Genomic DNA, 19,902 nt, shown 5'->3' on the forward strand with positions numbered 1-19,902 from the left:
TTTTGATCCGGGAGGAGGAAAGCAGAGGCATAGAGTACAAGCTTGCTTTAGTTTTCATCCAGGTGGTTTGCTAATGTTTTTCTTTAGCTGCTGGACATGAATGTCACAGCAGAAGAGAAGGGGTTGCTAAAGGTGTGTGAAGATTTTTGAAAACCAAAAACTTGTCTTGTACATATGAACATGTGTGATGTTCAACCTGTGTGTGTGTTTGCTGGCGTTCAATCAGATTTTGTGTAAGCAGCTTTTGAGCACTTCATGGTATCTAGGGTCGGGATTGTGTTCATCATATGTGAATGGACGGTGGGCAATTAAAGGCTAAATGACTGGTGGCATGCATTTGTGTGTACATAGTCAATGAATATGTGCTTAAGTGCCTTGGTGTACGAAATTGTGGAAATCCTTGGAGTGGTAAAAAGCATGGGATGACGTGGCTATAATAAAAAGGCATGCATGAGGTGTCTACGTAAAAAAGGAGCTGGAGGCTTCTGGAGGATTGAGGGGGAGGTGATCGTGAGCTCGAGGGAGAATCGGGAGGACCGAAGAAGGAAAGAGGAAGTGGCGGAGGGGATTCTGGAAGAGGGATGCTATGGCGAGCTGAGAGGCGAGGATACTAGGAGGGAGAGAGAAAGGCCGTCTCGAATGATGCTTGAGAGGGGTGGCTGCCGATATGGAAGGAGGGACCTCGTAGTAGAAGGGAGCAAGAACCAGAACCAGAGCAGCTTGCAGGAGAGCCTGGAGTGAGGTTTTCGAGCAGAGAGTGCTGGACTTGCAGTGTGGAGGCTGTGGACAGCAAGTACTTGGCAGGGAGAGCAATTCCATCGTGGGAAGTTGCTGAAATTTGCTGCTCTTGGGTGTTAGGTAAGGTGAACAGTGAGATTTTGCTGAAAACAGGTGCCGGAAGTGAGAAAAGAGCAGGAGGGAGGCAGAGGAATCAGGAAGCAGAGTTGAAACAGAGCCAGGAAGTGTAAAACAGCAGGGCGACCTGAATTTTTGCCAGGTAGGTGGCTGAATTTTGCATGCTGGTGCAGCAGGAAGCAGGGCGACTTCATGAAGAGAGTCCCTGGTCAGTAGCAGGCATAGGAACTGCAGGAAAAAGTGAAATCGATTTCAGATTTGCTGTTTTTTGCTGCCTGTTGTTTGGATTTGCTGGAATATGATGTCTGGAAGGGGAAAAAATGCAAAAAACAGGAGTTTTTGTCTGAATTTTATCAGCAAAAGTATGTGGCTACTGTGTCCTGAGAAGATAGGAGTTGCAGAAGTGAGTTTGCCTCAGGAGGATTGCTAAAATCTGTAAAAACAGACCTGATTTGTTGTGTGATAGTTGTGGGCATCAGGGAGAGATGTTTTATAGGGTTTTTTTGCAGAGTAGTAGCAGAAAAGGAAGCAGTTTGGTGGGCTGTCCAAATCTGCAGCAAAGAGATGTTTCTAGTCTTTGAGATGAGCATGGATATGGAAGAAATAATAGTACCAAGAGACTCTCAATAGGTGATGGTTAGAAACTCCTTCACTGAAGACAGGTGGATACTAATCTTGCAGATCACAGACGAGGTAGCAGCAGAACTATTCATCCTCGCAGCAAATGGCCCAGAGAGTTATTTTATGCCATAGATGTGATACCAGAGCACGAGTTCTATTGAGGCAGTGGTGACTGTGTTCACGTGATGGGACTGGGATATCGAGTGCAGAGGCTTGGGGAACTTGAACGACAGAAGATGTGTGTGTTCAGAGAGCAAGCTTGGAGAAGCTGCTAGTAGTTTGTGTACCGATTGAAGGAGTGGGCTGAGAGAATGGGGTGGACAATCACGTATAGAAGCTGGAGTACCTTGGTCTGAGAAAGCGTGAGCTGCAACAAGAATGTGGTTGGGCTTGCATGAGATTAAAGAGGCCGAAGTCTTTGCTTGAGGTGTCTTTTGTGTGGGCTTGTACGTGGTTGACTATGAGCTATTGCTTAGTAAAATGGTGGGCTGCATCATTTCTGGTACTTGATGTTGATCTTGGGAAGACATGATAAGATTTCTGACCGTGGTCATTTGTGGGTGGTTGTCCGGTGAGTTGTGGGATTGGATGCAGTAAGAATCTGAATGCTTTGTGAGCTTGAGCTCAGTCAGTAGGAGCATTATGTTGGGCTATGTAGTCCACTAGTTTTCTTTCTGAGGTTGTCTGGCTTTTAGTGGAAATGTGGTCAGAGTATGAGTTGTATCTAGAGGTGTGTAGAGACAAGGAGTTTCAATGAATGCCGTTTGCCTTGTGATTGTGTTGTTCGGGTGTTTTAAACGTGGATGAGGGTGGCTGTGAAGGCGGATTAGGCTCTACTGCTTTTGTCCATCCAACGGCAATTTGAGAGAGAGAGAGAGCCACAGTCTGCCGAAGGAAGATACATTGAGAAGGAAGGAGCTTCGACATTCAGTCAGATGTGTCAGGAAGATACGGTGAGAAGGAAGGAGCTTCGACATTCAGGAGAGCGTCATTCAAGAAGGAGCTTCGACATTCAGGAAGGAGCGTCATTCAGGAGTGGCCAAGCCCCGTCGCTTGATCCACAGTCGAGGGGAAGGGATCTCTTAGAGACAGAGAAGAGAAGAAAAGAAGAGAAGAATAGAAGAGAAAGGGAGATGGAATAGAAGGAGAAGGAGGTTAGTACTTGGACTATCTATACCAAGTACTTGTACTTATTTGATTCAACATTTCAGTTGGAATTCGCTTGTGTTCACTTCTTGTGCTCTTGTGTTCACAATCCATCTCCATTCTTGTTCCTACATGTGGTATCAGAGCTAGTTGATCCAACCTACTTGCTTCCCGCCTCCCACATGCTCCCGTCACACTTCTGTCGTAGGGAGTAATGCTTTCAAAAACCACCCCTTCCTGATAGCATCATTAGGTGGCACAGACATCTTCGCCACCACCAAGACCCTCATCCTTCTGTACATCTCAGAGATGCTTTCCCCAGGCTTCATGGTGCCAGTGGACAACTCCTAGAAAATCATATGTTCAAACTTTTCCAATTTGAAAGTCCAGAAAAACTCCTCCCTTAGAGATGTCCTAGTTTGAAAATGGTCAGCCGGAAATTGGCTATACCATTCATCGGCTAAATCCTCCAATGACGAAGGAAGATGTGTAGAAAGGCATGCTCATTCTCCACACCTTTGGATTTGCATGCGGTGAGAAATTTCATCACATGAGCTTCCGCATCCTCATGTAGGTGACCTTTGAACTTCTGAGTCTTCACATGGACTTTGTTGAGTAACTCAAGAAGTCTGGCTTTTTCTCCAGGACTTGGGGCCACGCACTCACCTCGGAAGCTGAAGTGGGAGGAAGAGTTGAAGGGCCTCCCAACCGAGCAGCATTCAATGTGGGTACCATGGCGACATATAGTGGAGTGGTTGATGAGAAAACACCTCGTGTAGGAGACCACACTAGTGCAGTTACTACTGATGTAGCCATAGTGGAGATAGATGGTACTGCATATGTTGCAGGTACTACCGTTGCAAAAGTAAATAGTGAAGACATACAGGAGCAGTCTCAGGCTATCCGAGTCCAGGCTGATCTTATTCAGGGGCTTAGATAGGAGATCTCACAGCTCCACCGACAGGAGGTCACTACTGTACGTACAGTCCCAGGGAGCACCCCAGTTGTGGAGGCACAGATTGCGAGCATGCAATCTGCCATTGAGGAGACGTCCAGATGGGTCGACGTAGCCAAATGGGAACTTGCAAGGGTAATCATTTCAGCTACCCTCCTAGAGCAGCAGCAGAGAGCGAGCAAGGCTCTCAACATCAGAGTACGTGGGATTCCCCGCACTGAGGCTACCCCGATGACAAATGCGCAGGTCTTCATGACCACTACCCTAGGGGTGACTGAGCACAGGATTGAGAGAGCATGGCGGGTTGGGAGGGACCCCAACTGAGAGCAGCCCCTTATCATCCGGTTCCATGACGCCCAGGCATGACTTTCGGCTTTACGTCGTAGGTCAGCCTTACGAGACCAGTTAGCGATCTCCATGGACGAGGACCTCACTCCACTACAGGTTGAGGAGAGGTGTTTCTTGTTGTAGCAACGGGATTAGGCTTGCAAATAGAGGAAGTGGGGAGTACTACGAGATGGACGACTCCTTATAGGCCCCCGTCGGGCACCCACCTCTCCTCTCGCATAGGGAGGCGGGGCCTATGAGACTCAGACATCCGAGACCCTATCCTGTACTATTTGGAACTGTAATGGTACCTTATGGTCAGAACCAGGGAAATTCTCGGAATCCTATACAGGTCACAACATAGTCTTTTATATAGAGACACATCAGAGTCCAAAGCACCCACTACTAGCAGTCAGCGGGTATACATGGGAGTCTTCCTACAAAGATGAGACGAGGGATACAGGAGGGGTTTGAGGATCAGGAGGAGTCACAGTCTCAGTGAAGCAGAGAGATCCACACTTCAGGTTTCTCTAGATTCGGATCCGACACATGGATAGCCGGGATTTGTTTATTGTAGTTTGCTACTTCCCCCCCTGAGACCTCTCGCTTTGCCAGAGATATTCGAGGGGAGGATGAGACATCCCCATTTGCTACTCTTTATCAGTCCATCATTGACTTCTCTAGCCGTGGGGAAGTCCTCCTAGTTGGGGACTTCAATGCGAGAACAGGCGCTCGTCAGGCACCACTCCTCAACTTCAGGGATGATTCCACTCTACTACCAGACATCGACCTTGAGGAGGCAGGTATGCTATGAGTTTCGGCTGACAGACTAGGACCGCTCACATCTTATGGGCAGGCCCTATTAGACCTCGGCAGGATGCATGATCTCATTATCTATAATGGTCTTGACAGATGGCGCGCATCAGGTGGCTTTAATTGCTTTCCACATGGGGGAGGCTTCAATGTTGTGGACTACATCATGGGATCCCCTGCCTTCACATCTCACATCACTGACTTTACCATAGCACCTCTCCCTCGAGGGGCTGACCATACCTATCTTTTCTTTAGCATTTCTACTCCCCGCCGCACACACTTTCTACCCTGTTGTGCTCTTACTCCACTTACCATGATATACGCTTTGATCACGATCACTCACCTACTTACTCTGGTCGTCTGTACATTCTTCTCGCATACATTGACTTTATACCCTTACTAGAAGACCGTGCTACCCTAGTCACTCGCTCACTACACGAGGCTACTCTTCACGCCTTTCCCCACACCACCCGATCCACCCGTCCACCACCTCCTGGGATCGTACCTTGTAATAGCTGGTACGATGATGATTATAAGCCTTTACACCATCAGCTCAGATTCGAAACAAAAAACAGCCTTTCGAGCGAATCAGCGACGCTATGCGAGTACCACCGTCTAGTACGTAGGATCAAACTTGACTTCGTGCGTCGGAATGAGGAGGAGCTACTGAACATTTTGTTCAGTAACAACTCTAAGGACTTCTAGCTGAGATTTCTAGAGGGACGTTCCACCCCACCACTCACTGACACTCAGGTGTGGTCCGATTATGCATGCACACTCTATAATATCCCAAATCAGCCAGCCCCTAACCTATCACATATGCCACGCCCCACATCCTGCACCCTTTTCACTAGGGGGAGGGGTAAAGGATGCTGTAATGAAACTTCATAATGGCCGAGCGAAGGATCATGAGGGACTATGCACTGAGTTCATTGCATATGGAATTAACCTCCCTCTAATGAAGCCGTTTGCTTGGGGTTTCCATGCACCTAGACCATCAACACTGTCTCACCCATCCACAAGGCAAGGGATCCCCTGAACCCGGAGAACTACAGGATCATTATGATTGGACATGTCATGTCCAAGATTTATGGATCGGTACTTGATTCTGAGGTCAGCAGATTTACGGAGTATTGAGGACTCAGAGTAGTGGGACAGGTTGGTTTCAGGCGGGATCATGGGACCATGGACCACATTCTTGCACTCAAATGTATCATCGAGGAGGTGAGGGCACGGAAGCAGAGGGTTTACTGTTGCTTTGTGAACTTCTGCAAAGCATTTGACACCGTTCCGGGAGCCCATCTCATACGACGCCTACAGGGTCTGGGTTACGACCAGGAGATCATTTGGGCTGTCATGGCACTTTACGAGCGAGTTTTAGGCAGAGTCTGGACAGGATCTGGATGGATAGACGAGATCATGAGCACTATCGGGGTCAAACAAGGGTGCCCATTATCAGTAGGAGAGGACAAAAGCCAACATCCCATAACTATCTTTGAAGAGGCAGTAGAAACGCCCTCGGACCTCATAGTAAACAGGACACCTGAAGATGAAATGCCCCTCTGTCTCAACCTCCTGCATGTCACATAGTGTGCATATGCACCTCTCCCTAGGTAACCGCTCTGCTCGGCCGCTCTCGATACGAAGTCTGTGTGAAGAGACCTGGAACTGCCAGACCATCGATGTTTGGCTGGTTTCATTCATGAGATGCTCAGACATTGAGATAGGATACTCCGAGCATGGAGACAGGAGCAGACTTCTCCCTTGACTGATACCTCTCAGAGCTCTATCACGGAGTTCTTTCAACCAGATCACATGGACCCCCATGAGGCGAGACCTCGACATGATCGTGACCTGGAGCCTGTGACCCGGCAGCTCATACACAGGGTTGACTCACAAATCACACTTGGGGACATCCCCTCCTTGTTTAGGGTTAGAGCCCGACCAATGGGGGTCACAATGGCCTTGGTTAGATGCAGAGCTACGACTAGGAGACGTACCAGGACTGCACCCTTGAGGGGGCGACAGCGTTCTATTAGTGACCTCATGCCTCCGCTTCCACAACCTCATCCATCCTGATGTCCTGTTGCTGACGATGATGATGATGATGGTTATGATGATGATGCCGACGATGATGCTGAGATTGATATACATATATAGTCAGGATATGACTATGTTGTTGTACTTAGGACTTAGTACTTTTATTGCATTCTGCATTGGTGTGGATGCTCGTTCAGTAGCTCCACTACCACAGCTCATTGTATTCAGGTTTTTTCGCAGTCTCATAGACTCATCGGTCTTCCGAAGACTTTAATAAACTTTCTTTCTTTCTTTCTCCAATGCAGAACGCCGAATGCTCAATGATCCTTCTATCTTCTTAGTTGTTGAGGATAGCCGTTGCGCCACGGGCTCTCTTGATGGCTCCAACGACTTCCAGACTCGCCAGCGTCTTCAAGCCAAGGTGGTGTAAATAGTCCATGTGCATGTGAGCTGGATCACTGCACCACTAAACCACTGTACATGTCTTCACCATGTGCAACTGTAAATACTCCTGACTGCTCCATGTGCGGAGCTCACCCTCCATGTGCGTAGCTTTCGATGAGATCACCTTGGACATGGTACTCCTGGTTGACCTGTGGTTGACGTATGTCAATGCATGGTCACCTTGGGTATGATACTCCTAGATGAACCTGTGGTTGACATGTGTCATGCATGATTGACATGTGATCAACGCTTGATGTCATGTGGTTGACATGTGTTGACACATGGTCAATATGTGGTCAACACCTGTCAATATGTGGTCAATGTCTGACTTCTTGCTTGGGTGTCTCTATTGTAACACTAGCTTTGACAATGGACTTGTAGCAAGCACTATTGCCTCTAGTAATAGGAACCCTTGCTGTCAAGTCATCATCGCTATTGCTGAGGAACTCCAAGGAAGATCCAGACTAGGGAAGTCCAAGGGCGATCAAGGAATTCAAGGAAAAAACAAGCTCAAAAAGTTACATGAAGTGGCAAAGAGTCATAAAAAATCAGCCAAAGTCATGCAGTTGCTTGAAGCTAGCACAAAGTTCAAGGAACATTGCGAATGATGCCCACAACCATCTTGAAAGAAAGAGAAACTTGGAGGCCTGAAACTTAGAAGACTTGGGATGCTTAAAAGACAATAAGAGAAGACTTGGGAGGATCAAAAGACAATAAAAATTTGGACACAAAAATAATGGAAGATAGCTTTGGAAGTTCAAAAGACAAGGCTATGGGAAGCAGCTTCTACAGGGTTGCGGTGGCATTTTCAGCCTCAGCCTTCGATTTTTTGCACCTCCTTTTGAGGAGTTTTCTGGCCATCTCAACGCCTTCTTTCATATACTGCATGTTGTATTTCCGCTTTCAGCTTTCTCTCACGAGCTTTGTTTCATACTTGGGAGTATGGATGACAAATTCGGAGGCCAAGGATCCTCTCAGTTGGTAATAGTATATTAGCTAGCCTTTGATTCAACCTTTTGCTTGTTGAATTTTAAAATGCTTACCCTACCTCCTTCAATGTTGCTTCGACCATCATGGTTGAGATTGGTGCAACCATGGAAGTTTTCTTGGCTATATTTGAGTTTTCCTGTTTTAACATTAGATTACACTGGCTAAAGGCATGATTTGTGTTTAATCAAGGGATTTTCTAAAGTCATAAGATGATCTCTGTCTCTACAAACAATATATAAATAGATAGACAACTCCTGCTATGCGCATCAATGTGAGTTGGTTGAGGCTTGAGAAACTACAACCATGAAGACTCATCGATATGCTAGATATTGAAATGCAACTTTGTAAAGTTTTAACTTCTGGTTTGTTTTATACTAATCTCAACCTCTTTTGATAAATTTTGCTAAATTTATTTTCCCTAACATGTGAGATGAAATGTTTCACTTTCTAAATGAGATGTCTAATCTAGGAAAGCAAATAAAAAATTTCACTTTCTTGAGGGCTGCACACACTCACTCATCTCTGAAATCTCTAGTGTTTTTTCTTTATAGGAAGGGATGAGATCAAAGGACCAAATAAAAGAGAGCCTAGAAAGAAGATTTCGGAAAGCATCCATTGATGCTTGTGATCAAGCTGCTGCTCATGCCAGGTATGCTAAGGTATGCTAAATAAATAACATGTCATTATCACCTCCATCATAGAATGCAGTTGTCAAAGGACTCCCATTTGCAAATATATGCTAGATGTGGTAATCACAAATCTTTAGACCATAGTCTCCCTCTTCATTCCCTCCCCGCTTAGTCCCTTTTCCCCACCCATGTTAATGCTTCTCCCCTCACTTTCCCTTTTCCTCCATGGCCCACAAGCATCGCCATGCCTATCCTCTAGCGTGGGCACGTGCACACGCCTGCACATATGCTTTCAAGGTGTGTATGTGTGAGTGTGTGCTTGTAGCATGTTTGTATGTACATCATTCTACACCCCCGTTCGCAGACAAACACATAGATTACATAGAAAATCTTCTCTCAGAATTGAGAACTTGTCATGTGACACATGCTCCTGAAAATTCTAAGTGATGGCCTTACAGACCATCGTCGTCTTACTTTTCTCACATCTTACCAAAAGACTAAAATCTGATCTTGGAAAATTATACTCTAAAAAGACTTTAGTGAGGAACAGTTCATTTAATGAATATTTACATATCTCTAGATTAGCACAATGAGACCATCACTCTTTGGGTGTTTCAGCTCTGCCTCCACCCTCAGACTTCACCCTCAAATAAATTGATTGTAGTAATTCCCTATCTGGCTGTAGAATAATGGATGATAAATCAATCCACCCAAAGAGGGGTACAGAAAATTCTTTAATTGAATGGAAAATCCCTCTTAATTCTTTTTGGATCCATGTTTTTATATGATCTGGAAGGTACTGTTATTAAGTGATGACACCTCCATAATAAAGTATCCCAACTTACAGATGTACGAGGCTTGATGTTTTCATGCTTTTTGTCTGCATCTACCGTAATGGTAACATAGAATACAAAGATGTAAGAATGTTTGAAAAAAGAGAAAAAATTGCACCACCTTGTGGGCCGAATCTTACCTAACAAAAACATAGAAAAGAAGAAACCAAAATTTTCATAATGTATAGGTTTAATTTGATGATCAAATCAACCTAAGAAGGAATAATTATAAAAGGGGAAAGGCATAAAGGCATACCTTTGTTAGGCTGGGAAGGGAGTGACTCCTTTCTCAAGAATATCCTCTCATGGGCATGCTATAGAGTATACATCAAATCTATCTGATGGCTCTTAGTGAAGAGACATGGTAGCTAGCTAGGAACGGAATGGAAATATGGAAAGCATAATGAAAGGCAAAATGGAAAGGAAGGAAAGTACAAGTGCACGGCAATAACCAAAATACTCACAATGTATTGATAGCTGATGTTGACTGATATCTTGGATGATAGACAAGTACAACAATATATAGTATGCCACTAGACTCTAGAAAGTAACAATGTCTATGGGATATCTCCCAATATGACATGTGGCATGTCTAGGACTCACTAGTCTATAAAACCACTAGTACACTCATTTTTGACTCATTTTGGCTTCATATTCCAACACTTAGCACCTTTATCGCAATGCATATAGATGACAATGCAAGCATCAAGCCTTATGTGCCAAGCTGCTAAGCTTATATAGCTCCCAAAGAGTGCCCCAGGCCTGGACATGGGAAAGTGCAAGTTGTACAGTCACTGTGTACAGATACCTTTTTCAATGCGCTAGGCAATAGATTAAGGTATGTAGTCAAATAAAATTACCTTTGTCAATCTTCAAGGCAAAAGACGATATCCCTTTCTTGTACTTATTTATGGCTGAAGACATGAACATCTTCTAGACATCTCAGGCATATTATTGTTAGAATGTGAAGTCAAAGTGAGTGTATTTGTGTGTCCTAGGTCCCTAGGACTTATTTTATAGTCTAGTGAGTCCTAGACAGTGCCACGTGTCATATGGAAGATTATTCCATATGCATTGTGACTTCCTAGAGTCTAAAGGCTCACACTATATAGTGTTGTACTTGTCTTGAGTCTTTTCATATCAGTCAACATCAAGCTATCTACATGTGAGTATTTTGGTTCATTGCTATTGCCTACTTCCATTTGAGTCCATTTCCATTATGCTTGCAATCTTTCCTTTCCATTCCTAGAGATAGCTTGCTACATGTTCCTTCATGTGGTATCAAAGCCATGTTCCTAGCCCTGCTCTCTCTTTCCCTTTCCCTTCCAAGAGGTTGAGGTGAGGGAGGCCAACGAAGCTACTCTACCTCCTCCTCCTTGAAAGGCTGCCCTCTTCTCTCCTTCCTTGAGCTCTCTTCTCCTCCTACCCAAGCAGGAGATGACTTGGAGCTGATTTACCTTGCCAACAACTACCCCTTCTTCAACCCAAAATGCATCGTCATAGTAGCCTCGCCTCCAACTGCTCCATCCCGCTGCAAACAAGCCTAACAGGCCGTACAGACTGTACGGACTGCTCCGTACTACACCAAGGCCGTACAACAGGCTGTACAGCCTGCCATACAGTTCGTACATGCTGTACGGACTTTTCTAGTACAGTAAGGACAGTTCCAGCCAGCCCGTACTGATGTGACATGCCCGCCATTTGCTCCTTCTGTCCGACATTCTCTTGGAGCTGCTGCCCACAAGTTGGTGCCGTATTCTGCCCATCATTCTCTTGGAGCTGCTTTGCTGATTTTACAGTTTCTGTCCTTCTACTTGTGTCTGCCATGAAGAAGTTCCAGACCTGCTCCAGCTCATGAAGAACTTATCAAGGTGATCTTTCCGTAGTTACACTTGCATTTCTACTCTTTTCCAGCCATGGAGTCTTCCAAATCAACTACCATTTCGTTCGAGAAGTTTTCTGGTAAGAACTTCCCTACATGGCAAACAAAGATGCGTCTTGTACTTATGAAAGATGGAGTGTGGCATGTTGTTAGTGGCAAGGAGAAAAAGCCACAATCAGATGAAAAGAAAATTGCACGCTTGGAGAATCTAAATAACAAAGCTCTTTCTCTCATTGGTTTGGGGTTGGGTGATGAAGTTATTCATCATTTTGATTTTGGCTCCACTGCTCACGATTTATGGGCTAAGTTTGAAGAATTGTTCGGCAACAAAATCATCAATTCAAAGGTATTCCTCAGACAAGAATGCTTCAAGCTGTTGCAAATAAAGCATGAAGACTCTCTTCTTGTTCACTTGAATTATATGGAATCCCTTGTCACTCAGCTTGCTAGTCTGAAGGCCCCTGTAGGGGAAGATGATCAAGTTGCTGTGCTCCTCTCGAGCATTGAGGAAATTTCTAAGTACCGGGAGATCATAACATCATTGCGTGTGACAAAAATGGGTTATCATGATATGGTTGCTATGCTCATTGATCATGAAAGACGATATGTAGACACTCTGGACTCCACTGTACACTGTACTCCAAGGGCAAAGGCAAATTCAAGCCTTTCAAATGCAATCACTGTGGGAAGCTTGGTCACACCGAGAATCGCTACTTCCAGAAGCTTGCCAAGCAATAACACAAGGATCATGCCGACTTGGTTGGGGCTGCAACAAGTGAAGACGAAGAAGAAGATGATGCTTCGACACCAACTCATGCTCTTACTGCCAACATCAGAGATCTCTCTCTCCATTCAGAGGTCTATGTACTTGATAATCGGGACTTTTGTTTCTGATCTATTCTATGTGTTATTGGGTACTCTGCCCTGGGTAGTCCCCTAAAAATGCTTGTAATAATGAGTCTTGTGTCCTTGAGTCAATAAAGGTTCTCAGCCTTGGAAAGTTCTCCTCAAATGATGTTTTATTTCCTTTATGAGTAGTGTGTGGCTTCCTAGCAAGTCCTGCTATGAAGCTAGGAGGGGATGTATTGTGGAAGCCTTTCTATTAGCTTTGATGGGTCTCTCCATCAGGCCTGGCCGAGTTCCAGAATGTTGGTGCATTTCCCAAGACCGATTTATTGGGTCAAGTAGCCATGCTTTATTTGAGCCTCTGAGCTACTTGGGGTGCACAGAGAAGTAGACTCCATCATTGTCATATTCTGTTCTTAGCTTCATTCCACTAGTCCCTCACCTTTCCTTCATGGGGGGATGTTAGAATATGAAGTCAAAGTGAGTGTATATGTGTGTCCTAGGTCCCTAGGACTTATTTTATAGTCTAGTGAGTCTTAGACAGTGCCACGTGTCATATTGAAGATTATCCCATATGCATTGTGACTTTCTAGAGGCTAAAGGCTCACACTATATAGTGTTGTACTTGTCTTGAGTCTTTTCATGTCAGTCAACATCAAGCTATCTACATGTGAGTATTTTGGTTCATTGTTATTGCCTACTTCCATTTGAGTTCATTTCCATCATGCTTGCAATCTTTCCTTTCCGTTCCTAGAGATAGCTTGCTACATGTTCCTTCAATTATTTTGGGCTGAGGCTTCCACTTAGGCATGATGCTTTAGATAGTGAGCTTGCAATTGACATTACTGTTTTGCTGGATGCCACCCACAAATTCTCAGTTCCCTCAGGTCACGCTTGGATGTATTTTGCATTGCAGTATGTGCATGTGTTAATGGAAAAAGTCAAAATGGCTTTTGGATTAGTGTTGAGGACACCTCAGATTGGGGGGCTGATTTTGGTTTCACATGGATTTAGAGGTTAAGGCGCAAATATTTGATGAGTCTTGTGTCCTTGAGTCAATCAAAGTTCTCAGCCTTGGAAAGTCCTCCTCAAATGATGTTTTATTTCCTTTATGAGTAGTGTGTGGCTTCCTAGCAAGTCCTGCTATGAAGCTAGGAGGGGATGTATTGTGGAAGCCTTTCTATTAGCTTTGATGGGTCTCTCCATCAAGCCTGGCCGAGTTCCAGGATGTTGGTGCATTTCCCAAGACCGATTTGTTGGTTCCAGTAGCCATGCTTCATTTGAGCCTCTGAGCTACTTGGGGTGCACAGAGCAGTAGACTCCATCATTGTCATATTCTGTTCTTAGCTTCCTTCCACTAGTCCCTCACCTTTCCTTCATGGGGGGATGTTAGAATATGAAGTCAAAGTGAGTGTATTTGTGTGTCCTAGGTCCCTAGGACTTATTTTATAGTCTAGTGAGTCTTAGACAGTGCCACCTGTCATATTGAAGATTATCCCATATGCATTGTGACTTTCTAGAGTCTAAAGGCTCACACTATATAGTGTTGTACTTGTCTTGAGTCTTTTCATGTCAGTCAACATCAAGCTATCTACATGTGAGTATTTTGGTTCATTGTTATTGCCTACTTCCATTTGAGTTCATTTCCATTATGCTTGCAATCTTTCCTTTCCATTCCTAGAGATAGCTTGCTACATGTTCCTTCAATTATTTTGGGCTGAGGCTTCCACTTAGGCATGATGCTTTAGACAGTGAGCTTGCAATGGACATTACTTTTTTGCTGGATGCCACTCCACAAATTCTCAGCTCCCTCAGGTCACGCTTGGATGTATTTTGCATTACAGTATGTGCACGTATTAATGGAAAAAGTCAAAATGGCTTTTGGATTAGTGTTGAGGACACCTCAGATTGGGGGGCTGATTTTGGTTTCACATGGATTCAAGGTGCACTGTTATCAATCAGCCTTGGTTTCTTTCTACCTCATTCCTCTGAGGTGTTTTTTATTACATGCTTAGCATGGTGTATTTCCGCACACAGCTTGCTCTAGCGGGTTTCTTTCTTACTTAATAGAAGTCTCTTTTTTGAAAAAAAAACAAACAAACATTTGCGCTGTCAAGTCGATGTGGGCAGATTTCCCTTGGAGCAACTCCCTCCTATGTTGGAGAGCATCAGGAGGAAACTTCTTTATAGGTGTCCGGCTAGACTTGACCTTGCATCTTGAGTGGTAGTTGTTAACTAGAAACTGCTAGCTACAACCTAGTTTGTTTGTTCTTGTTGGTGCCACTCAAGGGACTGCATCACACTTAGCACAAAAGGCTGATCAAGAATTTTATATAGAGTGGATTTGAGGGTTTGGCAGATAGTGTCAAAGTGGCTTGGGAGACTTTGATTCTCCCAACGCAATAAGGGTGTTTTAATATTATTGATCTAGATTTGCAGTATAGGGCTTTGCTTTGCAAGTTTGTGGTCAAGGTACTTATGCCACGACATGATCCTTGGAAAGGGTTTTTAATTCAATGCATTGATCTTGTATCCCCTCCCCAGATGGATATTGGATGGGTAGAACTAGGTGGATCTTTACATCTACACACTTTAGGGTGCCTTCATCCCCCCTTATGGCTACCATTCTAAAGCTTGGAGCAACTTCAAGAATTCTTTTTGGATGGTCCCTCCTTCCTCATGGGAAGAGATCGATAGATAGCATGTCATGTCTAATAATTTCATGGTAGATTCCTAGATGTTTATGGTTACATGCATGGTCCATATGAGAGAGAGGTTACTGCATGACTTTGAGTTTGCAAATGACATGGCCTTGTATGTTGAGGACACCACAACGAGTTTGGAGAGAGTCAGGGGAGCCCTAGCTATCTACTGCGAGGCCTCGGGTGCGCGGATCAATTGGACAAAGTCCATAGGTTTCTTCACGGGCTATGAGGAGACACAGATGAGTAGGGGAGTGGCTTTGGCTTCAGATGGATATCGCGGGGCCAGACTGCGAGATACATCGGATGCTAGGTTGGTATTGACATTACAACAGAGCAGCAGATCGCCCCGGTCCTTGAGAGTGTTTGGTGCAAGCTTCTCTACTACAGCTCGGCCAAGCTCTCCCTAGCAGGTCGTGCCTTAGTGGCAAACCAAGTCCTTCTTGCCACAGCTTGGTATATCGCCTCCTACTGATGCTTTCATAGAGGATGCATTGGGAAGCTCCAACGGTTGGTTCGGAACTTCCTTTGAGCAGGTTCAGACGGCACACGGAATACTAGAGTCTGGGTTGCTTAGCAGATGTGGTGATCATGCTGCAGGCACTGGTGGGGGGGCTTGGTTATCATAGATACGGAGATGCAGAGTAGAGCCCTCCTAGGCAAGTTGGTTGGTTGTGGCCTCACCCCAGGTGCAGAGCATTGGAATCTCCTCTTACAGCGAGGGCTTCTCAGGAACACCCCACACACTAGAGGACAGTGGCAACTTTCACACAGACGGATCTTCTCAAAGGCCCCCCTTACAAGGAAGGGCTCCCCCTTGATGAGGAGCCTTCACAGGGTCTGGCAAAGACTAGCAGGGGGTATGATTCGTACTCCGCTCAGATGTAGAGAGGAGTTTGAGCGTCAGCCCCTTTTGTGGCACCCAGAGATCTGAGATCAGGAGGGGCGTACGCTCGCTTTGAGGTGGCACTTTCAGCCCTAGCCATGGATCTTTATTGAGCTCTTTTGATGAGTAGGGCTTGAACCTCTCAGGTTTTTCTCATACTATGCATCTTGCCACCCATGACTTGGGGCTTTTCTCATACTTAATAGAAGCATTTTCCATGGGGAAAAGAAGGAATACCATTATTTCCACTCATCTAGAATGGATGTTCAAATAATTCAAATGAAACTAGTCATGCTTTAATTGAGGATGCACACACTCTCCTCCCCCTCTTCCAGAAAGATCTATTGTCACATTTTGAATCATGGAGTGTACTCTGAAGAGTATCTTGAAATGACTTTGAGGTCCCATAAAGCCTTCCTATGGGGGGATGATGTCAAATTTTCCAAGAAACCAAGGTTCATCATTATGAATTTTTCAAACAAGCAACGTTCATTCCCATTGTGATGAAGATGCATTAGATTGATTTACGATTCTAGAGTGGTTTGAGATAGTGCTATGACTGAAAAGGTCCATAAGACAAGGCTTCCCAAAAGCAAGAGATTCTTTGGGTTGGCTTCTACTTGACAAGGCACAACAGGGGTAGATATTGAACTCCCCTCAAGGAAGCAACTTGTAACTCAATAATTTGCAGATGATACTAATATTACCCCTAGGATACTAAGAAAGATTTCAAGGGGTTTTTGGAGTGTCTTGATATTTTCTATAAAGCCTCGGCATCACAGATCAATCACTTGAAAACTGGGTATGCTACTCTGAAAGGTGAAATACAATAAGAGCTAGAGCATGGGATGCCAAAGGATTCCTAAGGGTACTATTTTTAGACTCCTGGGTATACCTATGGGGTTTGACATCACCATGAAGGACAGGTGGGACTGTGTAATGGAGAGATTCAGCAAAAGCTTGATAGATGGAGAGGTTTCCAAGCCAATTTGGCAGGCTGGAAGATGGTGCTATATCTACCCTGTGGTTATCTTTTACTTGTCTTGTTGGCATCCTTGCAAAACTTGATTGGACAAATTCATTTCCAAATGTAGATCTTTCTTGCTGGGGGGGCAGCAAGAGAAAATCTAAGGTTTTTGCACAAGACCCAGCCAAGAAGGTGGGCTAGGGGTAGTGGACGTGACACAGGTTGTTGCTAAGCTAGGTGCCTCTTGGATAATCAAATCTCTTCTTAACCCAGAATTGGGCTGGGATTAGCTTCTTTCTAGAAATTTGAAGCAGATCAGACCCCTCAAGGCTGACAAGTGGAAAGGCTATCTTTTACTCTCAGCTGTTTTCTGCAATGAGCCTTGCTGCACCAAAGACAATCAGCTTTGGAAATCCCTTTGGAATGCTTTTAAGTGTATTAAAAGTGATCTCATTGTTTTGGGGGCAGGTGATGTATGCACAAGAGGAGGGGATAGATTATGAGGAGACTTTTGCTCCAGTGGCCAAGATGACCACCATTCGTTCTGTCATCTCTCTTGCTGCGTTTTATGGTTGGTTAGTGTACCAGATGGATGTCAAGACCGCTTTCCTCAATGGAGATCTTAAAGAGGAGGTCTATGTACATCAGCCCCAAAGTTTTAAGGTGAAGGGACAAGAGCACAAGGTATGCAAGCTCAGGAAGGCTCTATATGGGCGGGTTACATGCACTCATTCTCAGCAAAGAGAACATCTTTGCTGATTATTACCTTCATGATAGCGGGATTATAAAGCCTAAATCCTCTAGTTTCAGTGCTATATCCCACGAAAATGCATTTGACGCTCTTGTCATCAAGCTTTGTCTAATGTGCATCTAGAACCAAAGCATTTGCCACTGAGCCAAAAACTCTGAAATGACTAATCTTTGGCTTAAAGCCATACAAAGCCTCAAATGGAGTCACATTAACCAAAGCTTGGAGTCACATTAACCAAAGCTTTGGTAGGGCATCTGTTTTGAATGTAAGTGGCTATCACAACTGCTTCTCCCCAAAAAGCCTTTGAGACTCTCTTGAATTTCAGCATGCATCTCGTCATCTCGATGAGAGTACGATTCTTCCTCTCAGAGAGTAGATTGGGAATGAGATTGAAACTGCACTATGTGGTGTTTTTAGAGGATGAGTTTGGGAATGTTCCTGGATTCATCTAGGTATATGTTGTGGTGTGTAAGGGCATGTCAAGTGATGTTTAATCCCATGCTGCTTCAAAAATCCCTGGAATGCATGTGACATGTACTTACCCCCTCTATCTAAGTTGAGTGTTCCAATTCTAGAATTGGTTTGGTTCTCAACCATAGCTTTGAACTCCTGAAACCAATAGAACACCTCAGATTTTTCCTTCATGAGGAAAAGCCATGTGAACCTGGAGAAGTCATCTATAAAGGTCACAAAGTATCTTGCTTCTCTATCCATGGGAATAGTCATGGGGCCACATACATCACTGTGCACTATCTGCAACACTCTAGTTGCCTTGACCCCATTCTTGCCTTGTTTACTGAATGGCAAGCGATGCAATTTGCCAAGTGCACACTCCTCACACACTTCATTTGCTGGTTGCTGCAATTTTGGCATTCCCTGAGTCATATTATTGTTGTACAAGTAGGACAATGCCCTGTGATGGACATGTCCAAACTTGGCATGCCATAAATCAGCCTAGGAAGTGTTTGCTACAGCCAATACCTTCTGATCATAAGGTTGAGCATCAAGCTTGTATAAGCCTCTGTCATATGTGCCTGTTGCTACAACCTCATATCCTTTCTTTGGATCCTTGATCCTGCATTGGTTATCTTGAAATTCGACCAACATATGTTGATCATGGGCAATGTTTGAAACTGAAATCAGATTTTGCCTCAAATCTAGAACATACCAAACATCTTGGATATGCTTAACTTTCCCATTATTAAACTGAATGGGAATGTGCCCAACTCTGATGATGTCTTGAGAAGCATCATTGGCACATGTAACCTGTCTGTCATGAACAGGTGTAATGCTCTCAAACCACTCCTAGCGAGGAGTCATGTGCTTAGTAGCACCACTATCGATATACCATGTATCACTTGCAACAAGGGAAGAATCCCTTGATTGATTTTCAGCATTCAAATCCCCCCTGGCATCCATCTTCTCATTAAATACAGCAAACACAAAATCTCTATTACCTTGGGCAAGATGAGCTTCACCTTGTGCATCTGAAGCACGAGTTTCCGTGGGGGACTCGGTTGCATGGTTATCCCTTACTGGGCCCTAGGTGTTTTATGAGGGTGAGCCTTCTTCTTGGGCACTCTCGGTCCACCGGCAGGTGATAGAGCCCTGCTCTCTTTAGGATGTACCACTTACTCCCTTCAGAGCTTCTCATGCTTCAGTGGACACCTCTTGGGAGATTTTGGCTAGCATTTTGTCTTGGCACATTTGGAGAGCCAGATGTACAGAGGCCTTGGATGGCACCCAGATACACCCATCACAAGTGTTCACGGGTATTTGGACCGACACGGTTCACACTTTGATAGCCATATGGGCTAGCATGCAAGGCCCTTCACGGGCAGCTTCTTCTAGAAGGACTATATTTCTTCGAGTTTGGAGGGGTTCTTCCTTTTTCTCAGAGGTTTCTACCGGATTGAGATGGCACTATCAGCCTCAATCCTTTCTTTTTGGATCTTGAGCTTTTCATGCATTGCATGATGTATCCCGTATGGAGCTTGCTCTAACGGTTTTCTTTAATACTTAATAGAAGTCTCTTTTTGCAAAAAAAAACAAAGAAAATTGTCAAATGCAATCAAATCTTGTGGTAGATGGAAATCTCCAGAATGGGATGATCTTACAGTTGAGTTTTTTAAAGAATATTGGCCTCTTTTGAAGCATACTTTGCTACATATGGTGAATTCTGCTTGGCAAAATCAGAAAATGCCATACACATGGA

At 44.5% G+C, this 19,902-nt stretch overlaps 1 protein-coding gene across 2 annotated transcripts in view; it reads left to right on the forward strand.

The window, feature by feature from the left end:
• The window catches only part of LOC147881005 (cilia- and flagella-associated protein 99-like), a 70,914-nt gene that overhangs the window by 21,123 nt on the left and 29,889 nt on the right, over positions 1–19,902 (forward strand). Inside the window, exon 9 of one of the 2 annotated variants that reach the window (XM_087370239.1) lies at positions 8,743–8,850. In XM_087370239.1, coding sequence (XP_087226365.1) covers positions 8,743–8,850 — 108 coding nt within the window. The remainder of the gene's footprint in view (positions 1–8,742; positions 8,851–19,902) is intronic. The other variant, XM_087370240.1, reaches the window with a different exon arrangement.

This window comes from Dipteris shenzhenensis, chromosome 31, assembly GCF_047967505.1.
Source record: "Dipteris shenzhenensis isolate YYH24624 ecotype China chromosome 31, Dip_SZ_1.0, whole genome shotgun sequence".
Classification (NCBI taxonomy): domain Eukaryota; kingdom Viridiplantae; phylum Streptophyta; class Polypodiopsida; order Gleicheniales; family Dipteridaceae; genus Dipteris; species Dipteris shenzhenensis.